The sequence below is a fragment of the Natator depressus genome, chromosome 12 (assembly GCF_965152275.1).
Source record: "Natator depressus isolate rNatDep1 chromosome 12, rNatDep2.hap1, whole genome shotgun sequence".
In the NCBI taxonomy this organism is placed as follows: domain Eukaryota; kingdom Metazoa; phylum Chordata; order Testudines; family Cheloniidae; genus Natator; species Natator depressus.
The window spans coordinates 25,548,497-25,573,414 of NC_134245.1; the positions used below are offsets into that span (position 1 = coordinate 25,548,497).

Sequence of the window (24,918 nt, forward strand, 5' to 3'; positions counted from 1 at the left end):
TCTAAGTGAGTACGGGGGACAACTAAAGATAGAACAGGGACAAGGGTGAGGTCAGAGGGCTAAACGAAGGGAACCTGACGAGGACACCAAACAGAGAACCCTGGACCGCGCCCACAGGAACTCCGCCTAGATGCATGAGTGGACGGAGGATAGGAAATAGGCCCCAGTGTCACAGGAGACCCCGTCTGCCAACCTCCTCTCCCTGGTCTTGTAGATGGCCATTTTGGCCAGGGCTAGGAGGAGGTTGACAAGGAGGTCCTGTGACTTCGTGGAGCCACGGATAGCAAGTGCGTAGATAAGAAGGTGAGGGGATTAAAGGCAAAAGGAATGTTCAAACATTTGCCTTTATGTGAATGAGGAGAAAGTGTCAGTGGTGAAATGTATGGAATTTAAACTTAATTCCTTGTAGCTCATTTTCTGCAAATTTACCATCATCATCTGAAACTAATATAAATATAAAATTGATATCCTTCACTATAAAGATTCTTTTCCTATAGCTCTTACAGCAGGAGCATTTCCATTAATATTGGACTAAAACATCACTAAAATAGCTTAACATTTTAGTGTGATACTGCTTACATAAAGGTCTGAGTGCCTTGTCTGCTGAAACCTGGTGACTCGGAACAGTAACTAAAGGCATTGTTACTTTCTGCAACATGTATCACTCGCAAAGACAATCCATAAAGAGCTGTATCCCATCACCCACACTTAAGAGTACACCACTGCAAGGACACTACACTTTCAAGAGGACTCCCATGTTCTGAAATACCACCACCTGGGATTAGATGTTGAACATTTCAGGGATAAACTGTTCTCTTGTGTTCTGCAAGTGTTCCGGGCCATACGAATGCTTAATTCTAAAGAGAGAGAACAGTGTATGCTGCCGGATAAATTCTCATCTCTGCTACTTGAGGATAGGCTTGGCAGAAGCTGATTTTTTTTAAATTTTTTTTGACAGATATCAATGTTTATTTTTAAGCTTTTTTTTAGATTTGACTCGATTTAAATTTTCAGTTTTTCTATCTATCTATCTAGAGAGAGGGGTGGGGGTAGGGTGTGGGCGGGAGGATGGTTTGTGTATGCACTGTGAAACCAAAGTTTCCCGACATTTACCAATAAAAATCTAAGCCTTCCAAGCCTACTTGATTCAGCAAAGCACTTAAACACATGAGTAACCTAAAGCACTTATGCACATGCTTACGTGTTTACTGAATCAAGGCCAAAATATGGTTTCAGCACTGTAATAGCTGAGAGAAGATTTTTGGCCCAGCATTTAAAAAAAAAAAATCTTTACAAGCTGAAATTGTTTTCTCTGAGTGATTCTGTAGGAAGGGTTACATTGTGTAGTCACACCCCATTGAAACCAGAGAGCTTTGGTTTTCACCTTACCAGAAGGGGGTTACCTGACGTATAGAAAACTGAGCATCTCTCAGAGGCATGTCCTATTATAAAAGGAGCTGAGGGTCTGCGCTATTCAAAAATGGAGCAATGCCACATATAGGTAAAAACTATCCAAAGGAGCCTGATACTGAGATGCTGGACGTCCTCAACTGCCACAAATCACAGGAGCTAGGGTTTAACATTCATTAAGTTCACTTATTCCAAGTATTACTAACAGAAAGGCAGACATAGGTCATTATTTTACATTAAAAGGTCTCTACTTCCCAGGTCTCTGGCATTTTTGCTTTATCATCCTCTCTCTGTGCTCAGATCTGCAAGGTTTTTTTATTATGAGGATGTCCCAGGCCTTCTGAATCAAGACATGATCAGGGGCCTCCTCCAAGACTACTAGAAATGGGCTAACACTGTGGTGTATCGAAGAATTACAATTTTCTGTGTTTTTTTAACAGGAAGTCCAAGGGTATCATGAGTAAGGCAACGATTTAGTCACGGGTATTTTTAGTAAAAGGCATGGACAGGTCACGGGCAATAAACAAAAATTCATGGCCCGTGACCTGTCCATGACTTATAGTAAAAATGCCTATGTTTAAATGGGGGTGGGAGGTCCTGGGTGTGTGTGTGGGGAGCTACTGCTGCTGGAGGACATGTGGGGGTGGTAGCTACTCAGGGGGGGTGCCTGGGGCCAGCGGCTCCAGTTGCTGGGGGCCACGGTTGCACTGGCCCACCAGATGGGGACCACTGCCCGGGGCCGCAGCTGCTCCAGCCTGCCTGCCAGGGACTGCTGCTTGGGCGGCCCTGGGCAACCACACTGGCCCCTGCAGAAGTCATGGAATCCATGACTTACATGATCTCCATGACAGACATGGAGCCCTAATCACAAAGTAATTCCATGTTTGTCCATTTACTAATATTTGCATCTATCTTATATATTTCTAGAGCATGGCTAACCTAATGGGACCATATTTTCAAAAGAAATCAATACACACTGGGTGCTGAGCTTGCTAAAATCTGGCCCTAAAACCTAATAATTCTGTGCTAGCCCATCTGAGGTTAGGAATCCTTCACCAATATTTTTGTACTTTTGAGCTTTCCTGCTAATTATGAATTGAAGGTATCTTTCAGGAAATGGTCCTTCTAACAATCTCCTGATGTTCCTTGTAGATTTTCTTCTTCTTTTCTGGTAGATCTACCAGCCAATAATGTATCGGTTACCATTGAAACAAAAAATTCACATGTGGAAGTGGAAGTTGTTCGATGCCAAATCAGGTGCCGTTCGTTACTCAAGGGGAATTTCTTCATCTAGAGTCTTTTCCCATTTATCCAGATAATTACATTAGTTTTCCACATCAAGCATGGAGGCTCATTATCACCCTTTCAATCTCTGTAAGTAGTCTCCAAGCCACATTTCCCTAAGGTTTGAAATCTAATTTTTGAATCTTTGAATAGTTAAATATTGGGCGTTTATCTTAATTAAATGTGCTTTGTGAGGTCTCCAGGTCTAGCATATTTCTCCCCATTAACTAACTACCTTACACTGTCTAGACCATTTAGTGAAAAACAGGACTGGTATCTCCTAGAGGAAAGTTTGGACTATGTCTTATTATTTTCAAAGCAGGAAGAGGACAGATGACCCTTGCTTATCCGAGGTTTCTAAGATCTGTGTAAGTGGAGAGCACAGATCTTGGAATTTCGGAAGGAAAATTAATGTTCCAAAGGAGTAGCAGTATCTTCCTTCTGCACAGCATTTACTGCTGCCCTTATTAGGCCAAATTACCAGAACTGTATCTATGCCTGATCGTATCTCTTCATTGAGTCACAGAATTTAAAGCCAGAACGGGCCATTAGATCATCTAGTCTCACATATTGTATATCGTAGGCTATAAAATTTCACCCAGTTATGTCAGTATTAAACCCCCATAACTTGTGTTGGCTAAAACAGATCTTCCAGAAATGCATTCAGTCTTAATGGAGAATATACCACTTTCCTTGGTAGTTTCCTCTAATGGTTAATCACCCTTGCTATTAAAAATGGGTGCCTAATTTCTAATTTGAATTCTGCAGCTTCCAGCCATTGGTTCTTGTTATGCCACTAATCTCGGTTAGATTAAAGCAATGTTTACTACCCAGTATTTTCTCCCTGTGAAGGTTCTTATACACAGATATGAAGTCAGCACTCAGTCTTCTTTGTGATAAGCTAAACACATTGAGCTCTCTCACTGTAAGGTATTTTCTCCAGCCCTCAAATAATTTTTGTGGCTCTTTTCTCCACCCTTTCCAGTCTCCCAACATTCTTTTAAAAACATGGATGGCAGAATTGGACACACCATTCCAGTATTGGGCTCACCAATGCCACACAGAGAGGAAGAATAACCTCCCCACTCCTACTCACTACTTCCCTGCTTATACATCCAAGGATCGCGTTAGCCCTTTTTGCTACAGTATTGCATGCGTAGCTCACATTCAGTTGTTTGTCCACTAAGCCCCCTAAATCCTTTTTAGAGTCACTGCTTTCCAGAAGACAGTCCCGTATGGCCTCCATTCCTTGTTCCTTAGGTCTGGATCCACTAGCCCTCCTTCCAGTACTGGTTTGCCTAATGTTTGAGGGGAGTTGAGTTGTTTTTTTAAAGCAATTCCTAGAATCACATTACCCTAAATAAAGAATGAAGCTGATGAGTGGTTTTGTTTAGGTAAAAATCTTGTCAAGTTGGGTTGGGTTTGGTCCTATTTAGAAATCTTCCAAAGCTCAGGGAAGTGGGGTCCAGAGAAATGGTTCAATTTTTGGCTCATCTCTGTAAGTAACTGAATGTATGCTTTGATTAAACATGTTTCACCTGCAATTAGACCTGTGTTGCAATATCAATAACACAACTACCATTCAAATGCACTATGTTAGAAAGAACAAAGGATCCATGACAAACTTTGTTTTAACGTGAATCTTGCAGAAATCAAGCTGGTAGACAAAAAGAAATTAAAGTGTTCTTTCTTTCTGATCAGGGTTTGGGCATTCTAGCATAAGAATACCGTAATGATAAGCCCCCAGGACAGCATGGTGCACTGTTACCTAGTGGAATATGCAGTGACTCATATGCCATAATGTGAATCATGGAATTCCGCTAGCACTATTTGGGGTTATGCGAGGTCAAGTCCTACGTTGCATTCAGCTAGATGTACATCGGCCACATACATACTGGGAGGTCAATCTGAAAGTTTACTGCTGCATTTTAACAACTAACCGAGAATTATATTTTGTTAATAAAATACCTTCCCCTGCCTCTAAACATTCTGTTGAAAAATAGAATGACTTACGTAGAAATCTTTATGACAGTCAACATATGTCCTGACTTCTTTTTATCATTTGTGTTCTGCCGTGTGGAGGGAGCTGTAATTTGCTCCACGTAATTAGGTTAAATTTAATTTTGTTAATGACTGGATAGATATTATCTGATATTGTATTTTGTCATCCTCTGCTTAGCAGGTTGCCCAAAGTACTTCATTCGCTTTGGGAGCCAGCAAGATTGCTGCTCAGTCAGTGGCATATTTGGAGAGCAAATTACCCTTAAATTTTAGGCAAGTTTATTTTAGAACCTGATCATGGTCCAAAGTGGTTTATAAGGTTCCTTAAATTCTATGTTCATTTTTAAAACAAATATTTATCTATCTGTACAAAGCCTGAAAGAGAGAAAAAACGCCAAACCTTCAAGTCTCCTTTCATAAGTGAACTTTACAATGGTCTTTTCACTAGAAAGTTGTTTGGTTCTATGCCAATGATCTTTTACTCTTTTTCTAATCCTTGATTAATCCCTTTTAAAAACAATTTATGTGCTGCATATTCCACTGATGCTCAGCCTTCTGTCTGTGTATATGTATCGCAACAAGATCTTTTACAGCAAGGCTAACGTTCATAAATTACAAATGTAACTCCATATTGAGGCACTTCAGGAAAAATGAACGGATTTTTCAGAGTTGATGATTGGCAGCTCTTATTGAAATCAACGGGAATTTGTGTGTGCTTAGCACTTCTTAAACACAGGCCACTGAGGTGCCTAAATATGGATGTCATTGCCTAACTTTAGGCACCCACTTCTAAGAGCTTTGGCTCCATTTTCTAACATTTATGAGGTCTTCAGACCAGGGAGAATATCTGTCTTGTTAAAATACATCAATGTGAGTCACCATGAATTGAAAACAGACGAGTTTCTCAGTAGCAAAGCCATGCTTTTTTTGCTAAAAATCACATACAGTGTGTGGAGACCATTCCTTTGACATGCCTGCAGATTCAAAGAAATCCTACAAGCTATTGGAAGGGGCATGGAAAGTTTTGGAGGAAAGAATTAAAGAACAACTGCCACCAAATGCTGTAGCAGTTTTAGAGCTGAATTTTCAACATGCGGTCTCCATTTCTGCACATTCAAACATGCACGTGCAATTTTTGTGCATTATTATGTGTGCATGTACATGCTTGAATGCACAAACATTTGTATGTGCATAAAATGAATTTTGCCTGTATCAATTCTATTGTTTGTGTGCAAAAATTATAATGCACATAAAGCTCCACAAAAAGGGATTTATGTACACCAAGTACCACAGAGGCCGGGCCGAAGCCCCTTTGAAAATGTAACACTTAATGTCAGTGAAGTATTAGATTTATGTCCTCTTGCTTAAGAAAGTGCAGCTGGATGCTTAGAGATGAAGCATGCTCAGTGTCATTAATCACCAGCCTTGAAGCTGGTGATGCGAGTGGGAATTTTGCCTCAGTAAGGACTGCAAGATCAGGCCTTAGGCTGTATGTTAGATGTTAAACGAATACATACATTGGAAGGAAGCCACTAGACACCATAGATCTGACTTACCACAAGAGCAGCATGTGAAGCAGTTGGTGTGGTAGAGGTTACCCATTGCTTGGCAAGCCTGGCTCGCTCCATAGACGCCCTTTCCACACTTTATACAAATACCTAGGAAGAAGAAAGAGACTTAACATCAGAATCCTCAGCAGTTCTAAAAAGCAGCTGCTGGCTATTGATTTGTAAACACTTATTGTATCCTCATCAAGCCCGAAAACCATGAACTAATGATCCTGATAGAATCCAGACACCAGAATTGGTGGCAGGCATCTTGAGTGAAATGACTACGTTAAAACCAATCAAAAATAAAAGGCAGAAAATCCTAGCGTGGCTGGTGAAACAAAGTATGAAGAGCTAGGCTGGCCAAAAAGCACAGAAATCCCCAGGAGACAGGTAGAGAAGGGACAGGAAATCTGAATGCCCGCTGGAAAGAATTCGGACTTCCAAAGAAAAACAGCAGCGGTCTTCTATACAAGGTAAGTGATCTCAACACAACATGTTACATTCAGCATTACCAGTAAAACAAACAATTTGGTCAAACAGTGTCATAGAAAAAAAAGCATTTATTTTGTTCTCTCCAATAAAGTAATCACCATATCAATAGTGAACTGAAGTCCATAAGGAGCTCAGTGAAATGACCCTGTCAGTCATATGTAACATTTTTTAACTTTCTGTTGTTAGTAATACTTAGCCCCTACACACTGGGAATTTTACAAAACAAAAGGCAAGACATCTACCCCCTGGAATCTGGGTTTTCAGATCGGATTCTACTCGGGCTACTTACTGCATATTGCAGCAGCTACACTTCTATTTTTAGCAAGCTAGCTTGTTCAGAACTAGCACCTGTATGTCTACCAAAGCTGGAATTACACCTCCAGGCTCCACTGAAGACAGACCCTAATGGTGCAGACCTGGCAGGGAGTTCTGCCATTGACTTCAGTGGTGTCCGGATTCTACCCTAAAGATCTGCTCCTGCTCCTATTGAAATCAATGGCAATTCGTATCAGTTTTGTACAAGAGAACAGTTGAGAACAATCTCAGCATAGCTGTGGCAATGCCAGTTAGCTACTGCTGCTGCAGAGTTCAGAGAAAGATTTGTGATTTGGGTAGGTGCTACAAAGAGTGTGGTTAGTTTTCTCATGGTAAGGGAGTGATAGGTGGCTGATTATATAGAACTCCAAATTTCCATTGTTCAGATACTTTTCCTGATGAGATTGTAACTATTTTAAGGTAGATCAAATGTGTCTCCTAAAACTCTTGAAGAAACATTGAATTAATCCCTGACATGCTTGATTTTAATGGATTTGTGGCCATTTACACCAGAGATTAATTTGTCTCTGTGTCTTTAATAAGGAATTTAATACATAAAACACTGGTACAAAATTACCTCCTTGTTTCATACAGTTTATTTTTTGTTTTCCTGATATGTCCATTGGTCCATGACTTGCCTGATTTAACTGTGCAGTATGCAGTGCAGCTGTATCCATGTTGGTCCCAAGATATTACAGAGACAAGATGAGTGCGGTAATATCGTTTATTGGACTAACTTCTGTTGGTGAGAGAGACAAGCTTTCGATGCTGAGGAAGAGCTCTATGTAGCTCGAAAGCTTGTCTCTCTCACCAGCAGAAGTTGGCCCAATAAAATATATTACCTCACCCACCTTGTTTTTTTTATTGTGTAGTGTAAATTAATAAAGTCAATGTGATTTTGAAATTGCTTTAGGAGAACATAAAATACACTTTTGCTTCAATTATCTTCTGTAATTAAGCTACTTGTATGCTGGTTAAGGCCCTGATCCTGCAAACATTTATACATATGGTTAACTTTAAATCTTATTAAAACAACAAGGATTCCGGTGGCACCTTAAAGACTAACAGATTTATTTGGGCATAAGCTTTCATGGGCTAGAACCCAGATGAAGTGCCTAATCACATCAGCCACACTATCAGAGGCTCGTTCACCTGCACATCTACCAATGTGATATATGCCATCATGTGCCAGCAATGCCCCTCTGCTATGTACATTGGTCAAACTGGACAGTCTCTACGTAAAAGAATAAATGGACACAAATCAGATGTCAAGAATTATAACATTCAAAAACCAGTCGGAGAACACTTCAATCTCTTTGGTCACTCGATTACAGACCTAAAAGTTGCAATTCTTCGACAAAAAAACTTCAAAAAGACTCCAACGAGAGACTGCTGAATTGGAATTAATTTCCAAACTGGATACAATTAACTTAGGCTTGAATAGAGACTAGGAGTGGATGGGTCATTACACAAAGTAAAACTATTTCCCCTTAAAAAGAAAAGGAGTACTTGTGGCACCTTAGAGACTAACAAATTTATTTGAGCATAAGCTTTCGAGAGCTACAGCTTCATCGGATGCATTTCCCCTTGTTTATTCCACCCCCCACCCCCCACTGTTCCTCAGACGGTCTTGTCAACTGCTGGAAATGGCCCACCTTGATTATCACTACAAAAGGGTGTCGTCTCCCCCCCCCCCCCCCCCCGCTCTCCGGCTGGTAATAGCTCACCTTAAGTGATCACTCTCCTTACAGTGTGTATGGTAACACCCATTGTTTCATGTTCTCTGTGTATATAAATCTCCCCACTGTATTTTTCCACTGAATGCATCTGATGAAGCGAGCTGTAGCCATGAAAGCTTATGCTGAAATAAATTGGTTAGTCTCTAAGGTGCCACAAGTCCTCCTTTTCTTTTTGTGGATACAGACTAACACGGCTGCTACTCTGAAACCAATTTTTCTGGCCTCCCCATATACTTCCAAAGAGATTTCTCCTCCCCCCTCCTCCTCTTTCTGGAGTAGAAATTACCAGTTTTGGTATAGCACTAATGTTGCGGTCTCTCCCTATGGTTGTGTATTTTGACTAACGTACAGGGATAATGGGTTAAAAAAGTGTATTTTGAAAAAACTCCTTTGTGTTACAAATTATTACATTTAAATAAAAAGAGTTTTACAAATTGCGTGTAGTTTTCAACATTTATACTCTTAACTGACTTTACCTATCTCAGATCATGAAAATAGACTAGTCAGTTTCACATTTGTTGTCTGATTCCCATGCACTAGCAGGGGAATATTTAAACCTAAGCAAAACATTGTCTTCATTTAAATAAAATAATAATGAAGCTGTTTCTATTAATATTGGGTTTTATGAAACCTTTAAAGTTTTTGGTGCTGAAGTACCTGACAATGTCCTTTTAATACCATTGAATCTCAGTGCCCTAAATTAAACCTCCGATACCAAAACTCTTCCAGAGAGATCTATCCAACTGCCCTGTAAACAAAAGTGTAAGAAAATGTTGATTCTGGGGCTAAGTATGAAATCAGATTTAATATAATAAATGAGAACTTTACTGTAGTAGGCTGACTACCTGCAGGAGCTCAACTATTACCTCTTTTTTTTTTTTACCAAAGATTACAAAAGGTAAGAGGACTATTATTTACTATAAGTTAATGATTCATTTGCTGGTGAAAGTTATTGATCCCTCTGTAACATTCTGATCCAAAAGTGCAGCCACTTCACTCAACTAATGTTGCAATAGACCCCACACATGACAAAGCCACTGTCAGAGCAGTGAGAGTAACTAGTGAACCCCTCTATCTTCCCTATAACTTACTGGGAACTCTAGAATCAACCTGGTCTCTTATGTCCTTACAACACCCTAGAGGCACCCTGGGGCAGGAAGGGTTGGACATACAATACAATAGTCACACATTCACTTTTGAAACACAGTCTGTTCTTTTAGCTTAAGGCCCTGGTCAACCTTTCATTTTATTTGGGGTAAGAGATCCAGATAAGAACAACCCTTTCAGAGTTCCTGTCACTACCACCAGCCATCTTCACCCATTCTGTCCGCCCTTTCATAACATTAGTGCACTTGTGACTAACTGCCACTGACATCTCAACTAGGAGGTGGAATATTCATGTATACAGACACACCTTCGCCCTTTTCCTGCTGATTTGTACTTCAAGGATGGCAGAAATCAATAGTCTACATTTTCCTGAAATGCCTCTCTTTGCGATCTCATTCACAAATGTCATTAAATGCCAGACCTACTACAGTCAAGAACCATCATGGCATATAAAAGCGATCACCTCATTTTTTTAATCTGTTAACCCACTGGACCATCAGTAGGGTGACCATATTTCCCTATGCTGAATACAGGACACCCGGTAAAATTACTTGTATTCCAGCGAGTTCAACGACAATCAGTCAGAACTTCGCAGTACAAACTTTCAAATTGACATCAAGTTGACTGAGCCTCCGTTAAAAAGAAACACTGCATCGTTAGATTATTTTTATTTACCTTCTTATCTTTAAGGCTTTAGGGTTCACAGAGTGAGGGGTGACACACACACCCCTATTCCCTCCCCCCCCACACACACAGGGAGAGTGACACACACACACTCCCGTACACCTCTCTTACACAGCAGGGGTGACTGACCGACCGACCAACCGACCTGACCCTCCCTGCCCAGCACTCTCTGCCCTCCATGCCTTGCTGGGCCTCCGGGACAGACACACCTCTCCGGAACCTGACTGCAGGGGCTTCAGCGAACCTTGTAAGGTGCCACAAGGACGACTCCTTGTTTTTCCAGCCAGAGAGGTGGCTCAGCAGGGGAGGGCGCCTAGGGGATGGAGCAGCCCCATGCTCGCTCAGGGCAGGACCCAGGGCTGGAGGCTGAAGAGGGTGCTAAGCTGTTGAGCCTGCAGGTTTGGGACATGAACAGGCTGGAAATCCCCTCCCCCCCCCGGTGTTGCCCGCTCCCCCCGCCACTCCAGAGCTTGGCTGAGGGGTGGAGAGTCTTCCCCATGCCAATGCTCTGCGGGGCTTTGGCACATGCTGGTCTCAGCACCTCCTGGCCAGCACCCCAGGCCGGAGGGTCTTGGGCTCTCCTGGGGCACCAGCCCAGCCAGAGGCAGTGGGGGAAGGAAGGAGCCTGTCAGCCAGGCTGCTGGTGAGCTCAGTGCTCTGACCAGTGTCTGGTTCTCCGCACAGGGCTGGGAGTGGGACGCACCCTGCCCGGGGGGATCTGGTGGAGCAGCAGGGCTGGAGGGGCAAAGCAGGGAGAGGACAGCGAGAGGGGGAGCACATAAAGGGTTGATGGGTGGGCTGCAGAAGCAACACATAACTGGCCGCTGCCTGGCGCCTTCCTGCACTCACCAGCCACTGCAGCTCACAGCCAGAGATGGCCAGAAACGGGACAGGGCCCTACTGGCCGAGAGTCTGCATGCAGCGAAGATAGTGCTGATGGACCAGCAGGGGGAGCGGTTGGCCCCACACGCTGCATCTTTGCCCCACCATCAGCCTTGCACACCCATTCCCATCGTTGGCCACTGGACCTCCCTATCCCAATCACTGCTGGTGGGCGGGCGGCTGGCGAGCCGGGATCTGGCCAGCAGCAGGATCCGCCAGTAGTGATGGTGGGGAGATGGGCAAATTGTCCCATATCTTCTGTTTTTAAGAAAAAGTCGGGACACCTGCAGGAGGGCTTAAATACGGGACTGTCCCTTTAAAAACGGGACATCTGGTCACCCTCACCATCAGAAGCAAGTGAATTTTTTGATTGTGAATGGTTTATTTACACAGCTCTCCCCATCATATGATTCATTATGAGCAGCTGTCAGTGTTTTAGTTCATTTTCTCTAAAAGATTGGTCATTTATTGCAGGAATGAATGACCACAGAGATGACTGGCATTCTAATAAGATTTCATGTATAATTCCATTTATATATTTTGAAAAATATATATGCAGCTGTGGTGTGAGCTCATAATGCCCTGGAAAAATCACTAATGTGCAGGTTATTTATGATCAGTTTTCCACCAATTGCAACCCAGGCTGTGTGTTATTAGTTTGGTAAGAGGCCATACTTAATAGCAACACTGCATTTTGTTTCAGCTTTATTTCTAAATGCCTGTTGAACTTCCTATGAAGAATGTGCTATTATGGAGCAGGCATATCACATTCTGGAATTTTATTGTGTGTCACTGTTTGAATCTACTGTTTCCAACCTTTGTACAACTCATGTGCTTTTCTTGTCTCTCCTTTCCCATCAGTGAGATTATTCCAGACCTACAGCTGAGAATGTTCGGAGCTGCTCAGGATGGAGTGGAACTGAATGGGCAAAGGTGTCCTTTGTGCTCTATCCTGATACCAGGCTCATTGTAAATTAGAGCACTTTATGGGTTGTTCTAATTTATGCCAGCTGCCAACAGCCTCATTAGGAGATCACAGGGATGTCCTGGCTGCAGAAAGCAGGGATGAGATAGGCACTGCCACAATGACTCTACCCGATCCAAGTATCCCCTCATACAGAGAGAATCCTCCAGTATCCAGATCAGAGTGCAGGGTTGCTTCGCACTGCCAGCGTGGTGCAAAGCAGCCCCAATGCAGCTGAGGATTGGGGCCATTATTCTCCTCTGGAGTAGCCAGCTCAACCTTCAGCAGTGTAAGAATGCAGTCAGTGTGACCTCACAGCCCATTAACATGGAATCGACTGCATTTTCATATGTAGATAATACAGACAAAAGGAGATCAGAGTCTGATAGATGCTTGGTATCGCTCTTTAGCTGGAGAGATATTACATAATGCTGTGTGTAAAGGCATTACTGGCATTAGTATAAAGGTTCTGTGGGCGTGAGTATGGGATAGCTGCTCTCCGTTAGGGTATATCCTTGAGCTCATATTACATACACTTTAACACATTTGCTTGAAGATAAGGAAAAAATCAAAGTAGAGAATAATCAAGCACATATGCACAATGGACCTCGGCAAAAGAGCACAAACAATTAATGCTGGAAACTGAGACTTTTGATTGAAATTAGCTAAGCAAACTCCCCACTGCTCCCCAGATAGTATGAAACTAATCCAATTCCTCCTGATGATGAATTGCACATACTTTCTCAAAGCTGCCTTACTGAGAAAGCAATGATCTGAATGTGACTGGGACAAGTCTTTCCAAAGCTGAAGAATAATGCTCAGTGACTGCTTTTTTGGAAGATCAGAACAGTGACACGTTTTCTGTCTAATACACACAGAGATAGTTGCTGATTTAAGAATTTATCAACCCGGACAATGGTTTCAGATATATTCAGTGACTTTGCTCCAAACTGAAACGGTAAGAAGACAGCACTATGTAATGAGCAAAGGTATCAATCACAGTCTGACAGACCCAGTGTGAACTGGAGAATTCCCCAGCATGCACTTTGACCAGAGATAGTTTCAGTCTGGAGCCTGTAATAAAAACACCCCTGGACTTGGTGAACAGCATTTTCTGGGCCCATATCTACTCTTGACAGGTGTTCACAGTGCTCTCTGGACCATCAAATTGTTGGCTGGAGATCTACATATTTCCCCAGGTCCCCTAATGATAGAGAAACCAATGGGCCAGAATTTGGTACCATGTTTTCTGTGATCTAGTTAAAGGGTTAGCAGGTGAGTAAATACACTTTAGGTCCAACTCCGTCCTCAATTACATGCATGGAACTCTCCGTGGGTCAAATTCTGCCCTCACTCAAACTGCACAGCCCTACGGCAGTCAGTAGAGTAACGTGAGTCTCAGAAAGGGAGCAGAATTTGTCCTGCTGACTTCTATGGGAGCAGCATGTGTGAGTTGGACGGGAATCTGGCCCTCTTTCTCTTTTCTTTAATTTGACAGTGTGCCATGAATCAGAGACGAACTGCAGCTTTCTTTCCCCCCACATCATCTCTCACTGGGATAAATGCTACATACAGTGTACAGTAAGAAATGCCCACGCCCTGTCATTATACATTAGGGTAAAGTTAGCATTAACAAATAACACATGGCACAGATAAATCTTTGGCTACATGGTCCCATTCACAAAGCAATGGGAGAGCAAAAGGATTGGGCATGTATAACATCGGGTTATTTTCTGCACATCAGCTCAGAGGTGAGTCAGGGGCTTGTACAAGGGCAGGAGGTTTAAACACACAAGGACATGGAGAGAGAAGGTGCGTGGGTCAAGTACATGTCTTAATTCAATTTAGAGACAATTAACTGAACAAGACTGAGGGTAAAAAGCCAGAGAAGGGAATATGTGCTCAGCAGCCCAACCAGCAAAGAGAGGAAGGACATGTGAGGTAGGGAGTTGGATTAAATGCTTGTGTACCACAACCAGAGTCTAACCTGGATTGCAGCAGCCAGGAGATTCTGAACAGACTGGAGAGAAAAACTCCTTTCCCTTTTAGCAAATAACATGGGAGGGATCTTCAAATGTACAAGTCACATGCCACTCAGAGGCTGAGAGGAAATATAAACCCACTCCCTACTCAGGCTCCAGTGGCTGGGGATGGTGGGGGAGGAGAGCCAAGCTTCTGGAACTCTCATTCTCAGGGCTCCCGCCACCTTCATCTATCAAAACTACCTCTTGCCAATAGGTTGTAATCCTCCAGTTACTAAGGCTCTAATTAAGTTTTCCCAGTCCTGAATATACAATATAAATAAGTAAAAGCCCAATTCACAACAGATCCAGCAGGTGGATACCCAATTGCATAGTAACCACACATGACTGCACAAAAATCAGAGCGCGCTCCTTCGGCATAGATACGAGAAGCATGATGCAGGAACCTGCTGACTAAGACTGCATCATACTGCCTTCTCCAGCGGGGGGAAGGTCAACAGATAACACAGATGTGAATACACCTGAGAATGCAGAAGTTCCCCGCAGTGATACAGGAAAGAATGGAGACCATTTGCAGGTAAACATTTTAAATCCCTGTTTTAAATCATAGGCTGTTCACGCCAGGAATCTTGAGGCTTCTAAGTCTAACCGTGGTCTGGCGCTATTTAAACAACAGACACTAGCTCTGCGTGATACTTTGGAAAGTAATGACTCACCACGGCAGTGCAGGCTAATCGAACAACAGCTCACACAGGCCGGAGTGCTGGAACTGGCTGCACTGACGGAGAGAAGAAACGCTGTCCAGGCTACATTGCTACCTAGTAAAATTACTGTTTAAATGAAGTCAAAATTAGGATCAGGTCACGTGCCAGGAAATGAAGCTTTTTTAATTATTAAACCTTCCTCGGGGTTGCTACCAACCTTGTTCTCTTCCTCATGGAAACAGGATAAAGCTGTTGCCACTAACTGGCTACAGCCTCCAGATAGCTGTCTATTTTTATCAATCTACTAACTTAAATGCACTCCATCCCCATAGCATCTATGCCTCTTATAACAGAAATAGCTTGATTACTTTAGTGTGTGTGTGGGGGTGGGGGGGGAGGGGGTTGGGGGGGAGCGAGTTAGAGAGATGAGTTTTGCTCAGTTTTATCTCTTGCAGAAATGAATGCTACAGTCTACCTCCAATTCCCATCACAGTTCTGATTCTCTCACTCATGAGCCTCTGTCTACTGGCTAATAATTTCATAATTTCATTGTTTCCAGTAGGATATAGCTGTCATGGGAGATCATGGCCACCGAAGGAGATGCTAGGCCAATCCCATGAAGGACTTTGGATATCAGGCCACAGAACCTCGACTCTCTTTTGTATTCATTGGGGAGTCAGTGCAGAGCACCAGGGTGAAGCATTTGTTCGTGGAATTAGCTATGGTAAGTAGATGGGCTGCTACATTTTATACCAGTTGGAGTATTTTCAGGGCAAGTGGTTTCATACCTAGATACAGTAAAGATGATGGTGGAGAATCTGAAACTGCACTGCTGTAGAACGTCCAACATTGCATTTCCCTGGCTCTACGTTTTAGCAGTTATAAGCCCAAAGAACATCTAGACAGATGGATTGAGGTACGCTAGCTACAAGTCAAGTGGACTACAAGCACAGCCAAGTGGAGGATGTCATGGGAGACCGTATCAGTTCTGATTAGCAGCTGTTGGAAATTGGAAGGCTTTTCTGCCATTTAAAGTAGATTCATCTAATCAAATGAAAGTGAAAGACACTAAACTGATGATACTAAGCTGGGGGAAGAGGTAGATATGCTGGAGGGTAGGGATAGGGTCCAGAGTGACATAGACAAATTGGAGGATTGGGCCAAAAAGACATCTGATGAGGTTCAACAAGGACAAGTGCAGAGTCCTGCACTTAGGATGGAAGAATCCCATGCACTGCTAAAAGCTGGGGACCGACTGGCTAAGCGGCAGTTCTGCAGAAAAGGTCCTGGGGATTACAGTGGATGAGAAGCTGGATGTGAGTCAGCAGTGTGCCCTTGTTGCCAAGAAGGCCAACGGCATATTGGGCTGCATTAGTAGGAGCATTGCCAGCAGATCAAGGAAAGTGATTATTCCCCTTTATTCGGCACTGGTGAGGCCACACCTGGAGTATTGTGTCCAGTTTTGCCCTCCCCCCCCCACTACAGAAAGGATGTGGACAAATTGGGTAGAGTCCAGCAGAGGGCAACGAAAATGATTAGGGGGCTGGGGCACATGATTTACAAGGAGAGGTTGAGGGAACTGGGCTTATTTAGTCTGCAGAAGTGAAGAGTGAGGGGGGACTTGATAGCAGCCTTCAACTACCTGAAGGGGGGTTCCAAAGAGGATGGAGCTCGGCTGTTCTCAGTGGTGGCAGATGACAGAACAAGGAGCAGTGGTCTCAAGTTGCAGTGGGGGAGGTCTAGATTGGCTATTAGGAAAAACGATTTCACTAGGAGGGTGGGGAAGCATTGGAACGGGTTACCTAGAGAGGAGGTGGAATCTCCGTCGTTACAGGTTTTTAAGACCCGGCTTGACAAAGCCCAGGCTGGGATGATTTAGTTGGTGTTGGTCCTGCTTGGAGTAGGGGGTTGGAGTAGACTGACCTCCTGAGATCTCTTCCAACCCTAATCTTCTATGATTCTATGAAAGCCTGAAGCTAGTGCAGTAAATGCTCACTGCTTCATATAGTACCTGAAATTACTGCTGTGAACCATGAAATTACTAACTATCTGCACTGAGTTGACGCTGTATTATTACCTGTTGGGAAAGAATATATCTTGGGTGCATCCACACCACTCTCCTTTATTCTGCCTTTTGATGCTCATGATGCTGATACTGGTTCACTTCCGCAGGATGCGATTCACAGCCCTCTTGTTCTGATCGGCACTGTGACATGAACCCATTGGTTTACAAACAGTCACTCATTTTTCTACTTTTTGGCCCTGTGTCAGGCAATGTCGGGGTGACTCATGCTCACTTGAGACTTAACGTCAGTGGCCAAGGACCTTCTTTCTCTCATCACTGGAAGACAGAGTTATTCTGGGGGCCCAGTCCCTCAGCTGCAGCACTCTGAGTTGCCTTGCAGAGGGATCAGAGTTTGGAGTTGGGTCACAGTCTCTCGCAGGTGAGTCAGCAGGAGTTGGGGCGGCTCCACTGGTGATTCACAAACATGAGGGTGAACAGAGGAGCTTTGGAGAGAACACTCACAGCAGCAATAATGACCTACGCTGGATAACAGGTGGGAGAGTGATGCTTCAGAGAGAAACCTCACGTCTCTCCACTATTCCAACAGGCCCATTGTTGCAGTGCTTACCACAGAGAGGGAATTTTGAGATCCACTTACACTGAGTACTGGGGTGATGCCCAGTGGAATGAGCAGACTGTGGTGGGGACATAAGATGGAAACATGCCTCATTAAAAACCTAAAGGCTCACCTATCCCACTCATCACCTGGGGCCCAAACTTTGGGTTTCTGAGACTGCCTCAAGCCAAACTGAGGGAAGCAAGGAAGCCAGTCAGCAGGCTAGGGAGACAGAGTAAAGTGCCACTCTCACTCCAGCCCGTAATAGCAGAGGGTATAACGCTAGTACTGTATATGCACGACTGACTCCTCTGCACATTTCTGGCTATGAAGCAGGTGTGCAGTTCAGCTGATTGGGGCGGTTGGGGGCAGGCAGTCAGCCCAGCTGTGCATTCACACAGATTTATGGAGACAGTAGTTCTTTGCTGTGTGCTCTCCAAAGGAAAGAAAAAAGTAGCAAAAGAAATGAGAATTCACTGCTCATGCTACACATACTAGGCAATGGAAGGGATTTGTCCAAAGCTTCAAACTACAACTGCAGTAGTAGCGACATGAAAGTATAATCAAGTTTGCTTGGAAATGTTTGTTTTTAATTAAGAAAAATACGGTAATACATTCCAGGGCTTTAATATGCACAAGCCCATTTGGTTGTCTGCAGCAACAGGTGGAGATGATCATCTGAGCTCGGAGTTAAGGCTACTGCTTGCTCTGGGCCATGGAGTCAGTCTACATTTACGCTGGCATAACTAAGGCTAAAACTGGCCTTCTGTCTCTAGTTTATGCTGCTGTCTCTGGTAGCTTTGCAGACACCTTAAAACAGCATGTGACTGCTTACTGTACTGGCCAATAAGTAAGCAGAGCAGTGAGACCTGGAGATAAAATTAGAAGCAATAATTATGAATTTTCTGGCTTTGTGAGGGTTTCATGCCCTTTTAATATTTGCATATCTGTTTTGCAGGCAGAAAACCTGCCTTATAGAGGCATATTTAAGAAGCCTGCTGAAAATGTTGCCCTTTGTGTTTATTGCAATTACATTCCTGTAATATACACATCTAGTGATCACAGCACAGAACTAAGCTAGGAACACCAAAATTCCAATGCCCTTTCTGACAACGATTCCCATGATAGTCTTGGGCAAACAATTTAACTGGACTGTGCCTCAGTTTCCCCATATATAAAATGAGGAGCACAATACCTGCCCCATTGGGATTTTGTTAGCATTAACCAGGTAATGTTTATAAAGTGCTTTGAGGATGATAATTAATATTTAATCATTAATAATTAATTTAGCATAATTGTTTTGCCCAGTGTTTTGGGAAATGATATGCAAATCTCCAGAGGACAGCCAGCTAGACCTTTCAGGGGTAAAAGAGGGGGGGGAAATTGGAGAAGTTTATATACCACGTATTTGGGCATCTGTGAAACCAGAGATAGCAAAAATGATACCAAAAGTACTAACAATCCACCAGTATAGCCCCAAACTACCAGGCAAGTCAGAGATCTGAGAATATCAGTTGCACACTCTTCAAGCGGGAGAGACTTTTTCTTTTCATTACATTCGTCTGTCATTTCAACTGTGAGTCATCATTTTAATATATGGCAGAAAAAGGTCATATTACAGCTGCCTTACTTGACATATTTAAAATGGGTTCATGATTAAACAGGGAGTCTAGTCTAAAAGTTTCCAGGTGCACTTTTCTATTTTCTTAGATAATGGTCTATTTCCAGAACGAGCATGACATTCTGAAAAAAGCATGTCTTACGTAACCATGTTTGGTTATAAATTAAACAGGTCATTCCATAAGTAGTTAGACCTCTACAGCTGACATGTAATTTTGACACCTACACTATAAAGGCACTACAACCACTGGTTTGCCAATTGTGTGTGTGTGTTTTAAATGTGCAGGAATATAAATAAGATAGTTAAAAATGTGTGTAAATGTACATAGATTATATATAGGATTGGCAGAATTCAAACTTTTATTTTTTATAATTTTGATGAATTATATCAATTTTTTAGGATTTTTATCTATTTAAATGTTCAGTTCTGCAAAATTATGGGTTTTAAGCATCTTTTCATTTGTATCATTTTAAATTTTCACAATTTAAATTATGGGAGGGTCACAAAATCATTTAATAAGAGGAGATGCTGAAATTCAAAAAGGTAAAGCTTTATAACTGTTAAAATATTGTCAATATCACATATCCAAATACACAAAGTAAATATCCTTAAATAAAAACCCTCAGAAGTTCTCAAGCAGTAGTTTTCTTATTTTGCCAATCTGTAAATTTCTATTATTATTTATGGAAATTTGTTTTGCCATTTTGTGCGTGTACGGTTAAAAAAAAATATCGACATTTGCCGACATTTACTGATAAAAATATAATCCTTCCAAGTTAAATTATATAGCTACATAGATGGATAGATAGATAGATAGATAGATAGATACACTACTGAGAAATGTCTCCTTAAATAAACTGAAATCCACTAGGCTGCTCCAAGTAAAGTGAATCACTGAGGGTACGTCTACACTGCATAAACCACCCCTGGCACCGAGTGTCAGAGCCCAATTGACTTGAGCTCATGGGGCTTGGACTGTGTGGCTAAAAACTGCAGAGTAGACGTTCAGGCTCAGGCTGGAGCCCAGACTCACCCTCTTCCCTCACGAGGTTCAGAGCCCAAAAGTTCACATTGCAATTTTTAGCCCTGGAGCCCAAGCCCTGCAAGCTCGAGTCAGCTAACCTGGGCCAGCCACAGCCATGCTGCGGGTCTTTTATTGCTGTGTAGACGTGCTCTGGAGGGCCTGTAAATACCGTAAGGATGAACAAAGGAAACTTTATGCCTTCCTGTAGGACACCCTTTATAAAGGACAGTTTCAGAGTGTTGTTTTTCAGTACAGGTTTTGCCATCTACAGCTCGAGAAGGATTTTTGTTCTAAAATAACTCCTCTGACACCCACCCCATTTTCCCTGAGCTTTTTATTGGACAGAGAACACTCTTCTCTGCCCTTGCAAGGCCCAATCCTGCGAGTGGCCCAGCATATACTGCAAGTACTGAGCACCTTTCTGTCTCATTTGACTTCAGTGGGAATGGAGGTAGGGTGACCAGATGTCCCGATTTTATAGGACAGTCCTGATTTTGGGGTCTTTTTCTTATATAGGATCCTATTACCTCCCACCCCCATCCCGATTTTTCACATTTGCTGTCTGGTCACCCTAAATGGAGGGTCACAGCTTTCTGCAGGATCAGACCACCAGAAAAGCCTGCCCCGATCCAACAAGAGGAAAACCCATGGGATATTCAGTCAAATATAGCACTAGCAATAAGTAAACAGGAAATTCTAATTTTTTACTTTTCCCCCAGAGAAACAATAAAATACATTGCTATATATGCTGGATAATTTCCTTCCTATGGGTCCAGCTCAACAAAAACACACAGCCAGCTTCCGTAGCATGGAGGAAGCTTCTGTAGACTCGGCCACATTCCCATGTGTACACTGTTGCAGTTGTTGAGCTGAGATCTAAGATAGATAATCGGTATTTGTTGTTTCTCTCTATCAGTTTTGCGTTTGTGATAAAAGTCTCACTAGGGGACAGCCTGGTGCTCTGTACAGCTGCGAAGGGAGATGGGTTTAGTTTTTGTTCCTGGTTGCTTGCCCCATGAGTCAGCTGTGCCTGGGAGCTGGGAGGGTTGCAAAGGTAGCATTGCTCAGCCCCGTAGGAAAGGACACACCTCATTTTGCTTGTGGTGAGTGGCTGTGGGGGAGAGGCCTGATTCACCACTCCCTGGCACCTGGTGTCATCATTTATCCCGTGAAAAATGAGAACAAAATGGGTATAAAATGCCAGCAAATCAGAATGGTTTTACAGCCTCTTTCTCCAGGTGAAAAAGATGGCACAGGCTACAAGGCAAAGGAGAATCAAACCCATGACCTCCACTGGAAGGGTTAAAAGTTGCACTATGCCGCTAGGAAAGTCTAAGGGTACATCTACACTGCAGCTCTCAGGGAGCCTCCCAGCCCAGATAGACAGACTTGCACTAGCACAGCCCAAGGGGCTTATTCGCCCGTTGGCTTGTTTGAGTAGCTCCCATTAATGCCCATGAAAATTAGCATGCCTGCTGAGGGGAGACTGGTGCAAATTTTCATCCCCAGGCACAAAGAGGTGTGCATAAACATGTGTCCATGTCTGCTGTGCCACCCACATGTTAAATTTGCATTGACAGACGTCTGCATAAGCGCACCTGAGTCTTCAACTCAAGCTATAGACACTTATCTCCTATGTGGATCAGGCACAGAGGGGGACACATAAGACACATGGGCCAGTGGGTTACAGAGGAAAGACCTGCAAATGCAACATGCCTGTGCCCATTTTTCCAGGTGACCTGTTATGCCTGCAGCCAAAACTTGGCCTGTAACCTCTGTAAAGAAGCCTGTGGTCATTCCGACAAGTGCGAAGCTGCTCCTATTAAAGAACATGTGTCGTGAACTAACTGTTTGGCACAGAGAGGGAAACAGTGATGAACTACTTGGGATTTCATGGCGAACATCGAAGCCTCTCTACTTTAGAGGAGAGGGGATTTCTTGGAGAAATAAAACAGTCCTTTAACTGAATAGAGCACTTGTGCTGGATTGGTCACCCCAGAGACGGATCTCCTTTAGCCATGAAAAAGAGACCATATGGGCAGCTGGAGTAAAAACTACCTCACAACAGCACGGTCACCTTCACCGTGACTGGCAGGGATCACTTCTAGAAGCAGGCAGTCACTTCATCCTCCACGTCCATGCTGCTCTCAGACTTTGTACTGATACGGACAAAGGTGCTTATTATCAAGTGGAATTTTGGAATATGGACAGCTCTCCACTCGGCAGTAGACAGAAGATCTGGATTGGACTCACACGGGTAAACTAGAGGTGAAAAGCTCTATAATCCCATGGGCCACCACTGCCCATACATTACTCACTTTAATGAGTAATTCCTCCGACACCAACGGCAGGCAGAGAGGAGCAGATGTGGCTAAATGTGTAGCAGGGCTTTTTCAGAAACACCTCTGGGACAATTATTTATTTAAGTCCTTTCTGGAAGCAGCTAAAAACAAACTCAATATTGAAAAACTATGGAAAGACTGAGCAGACCAAAAAAGGGTAAATTGTTAGGAAGGTTATTAGCTGCTTTGCTGGTTACAATAAATGTCTCATCCAAATAAATGTGACTTTATTCAGCTGTCACCGGTTTGAAAGGTTCTATGGAGTGTTGAAATATTTGTTAATTTATGACTTAGAGGATTGGAAAAAAAAATAACAGAAATGCGTAATCCTACAGCAATTATAGAGTCAACACTTAATTGATCTGAGGAGCCTCTATTCATAGCAGCTAAAAGGAGCATTCATTCCATTTTACATCACCCCTTGAACATGGTGTGTCGATGCAATTTTCAACACCAGGGGAAATTATTGAAAAAATTGAAACAGTCTGAATAATTTTCTCTATCTGTTTTTAATTAAAATAATTAGCCAAACACATGGAACTGATAAGGAGATGTAACCCTTTCCACCTCAGTGATGCAGTTTATAAAATGGCAATATTCGTATGTATCCACCCTTATAAAGCACGTTGAACGCCTCCTACAGAAGGTACAATATTAATGCAAAATATTATGATTATTATTAAATCACTGGTTCAAACCCAGCTCAGGGTGGCAGTGAAGTTCTCAGCTGATGGTCATTCAGTGACTTATGTGAGGGGAATTTAGGGGTCCCAGTCCAGTTCCTAGTAGTCAAATGTCCACATGGCCAACACCACAACGGGCACCATCTGGAATCCTTGCTAGCAGACTCAGCAGAGAGGGCAAGGACTGACTGGACATGGAAACTCAATCCTCTTACTCTCCACACATGGACTACAGTGCAGTGAGGCATGTTGATGGCATAGGGTGGATGCTTACCCACACTGTACCTATTCTGTGATAGAGTGAGAACGTCATTCTTCAGGGCTACCTCCTTGATACCTTTCATTGGCACTACAGTCACACCAAAAAGTAAACCACCAATCAAAACATTGAGAAGCATCATACAAGTTAAGATTTCAATCCTAACCATGTAAATCATTACTGGCCAAACTAAATAGGATTATTCCCTTCACTTCAAAGTCCCTTCTGACTCCTCGCTTTCATTTACGCCATTATGGAATCCATTTGCAAATGTCACTTTTCCCCTTTTTACCAGAACTTGCTCTGTTTAAAACTATTGCGGAGAACTGGCGATTTGGTTAATTACCAGAGTATTTGTCTCCATGACTCTAGCCTCTACCCTAATTATACCTATGAACATAAGGGAAGTTTTTGCTGAGTGAATGAAGAAAACACTGCTGTGTTGTTTCTGTACCAGTTAAGAGCAGAGCACTGAAACCATGCCTACACGTCCTCCCGCCTCCCCCTTTGGTGCCTGTAATACTGATGATTCCATCATTTTGGGAAAGGAATTGTTTGTTCACAGAGAAGATCTTTGTTCACTTGCCATTCAACGGAGGCTGTTTCAATCTAGTACCAGGCACACAGAGGCTTCTCTGACTGTCCCTGACCAGAAACAAACAGAGATGGTTCTTCAGGCTGGGTAAGAAACACTAAACTAACTGATCTCTTGAAACGGTAGTTCCCAGCGTGATGGTGTCTGGTGGAAGCCCTGATTTTTTAGCTATCACTAGATTTCTATGAGTCAAGCTGGCTTTATTGCTGGCATACTGGACCACTGTGGGTTTGCTGGGAGGATTTGCGAAGACTGACAATGCAGCCTGTTCCCCTGCTCTTCCGGGGACAAACTTACATAACGTAAAAATGTGCAATATCTATACAACATGGGAATGGTTCACCTGTGAAACACCTGGATTCTTACAACACCAGGTTCAAACCCTAGCAGAGGCAATTCAGCCCTTTGTCTTCTGCAGTAGGTAAACTGAGATCCATGATGCTCACATGGGGGAAAGGGGGTGAGACACATCCTTCGGCTCAGCCCTTAAATACTGAGGTTCCATCGGGAGATCTAAAATCCCAAGGCACTTTTCATACGAACAGGGATGTGTCTTTTGACAAAGACACTGTCGTCTTTCCCCCCTCCCCCCCATATGTGCACTGCCGACTGCCCTCAAACCCAGGGGCTCTCAACCTTTTCTTTCTGAGGCCCACCCC

The 24,918-nt window shown here is 43.1% G+C and overlaps 1 protein-coding gene across 1 annotated transcript in view; it reads right to left on the bottom strand.

Annotated features, from left to right (window-relative positions):
• The window catches only part of WTIP (WT1 interacting protein), a 114,964-nt gene that overhangs the window by 58,466 nt on the left and 31,580 nt on the right, over positions 1–24,918 (bottom strand). Inside the window, exon 2 of the mRNA XM_074968772.1 lies at positions 6,252–6,353. Within this exon, the coding sequence (XP_074824873.1) occupies positions 6,252–6,353 (102 nt within the window). The remainder of the gene's footprint in view (positions 1–6,251; positions 6,354–24,918) is intronic.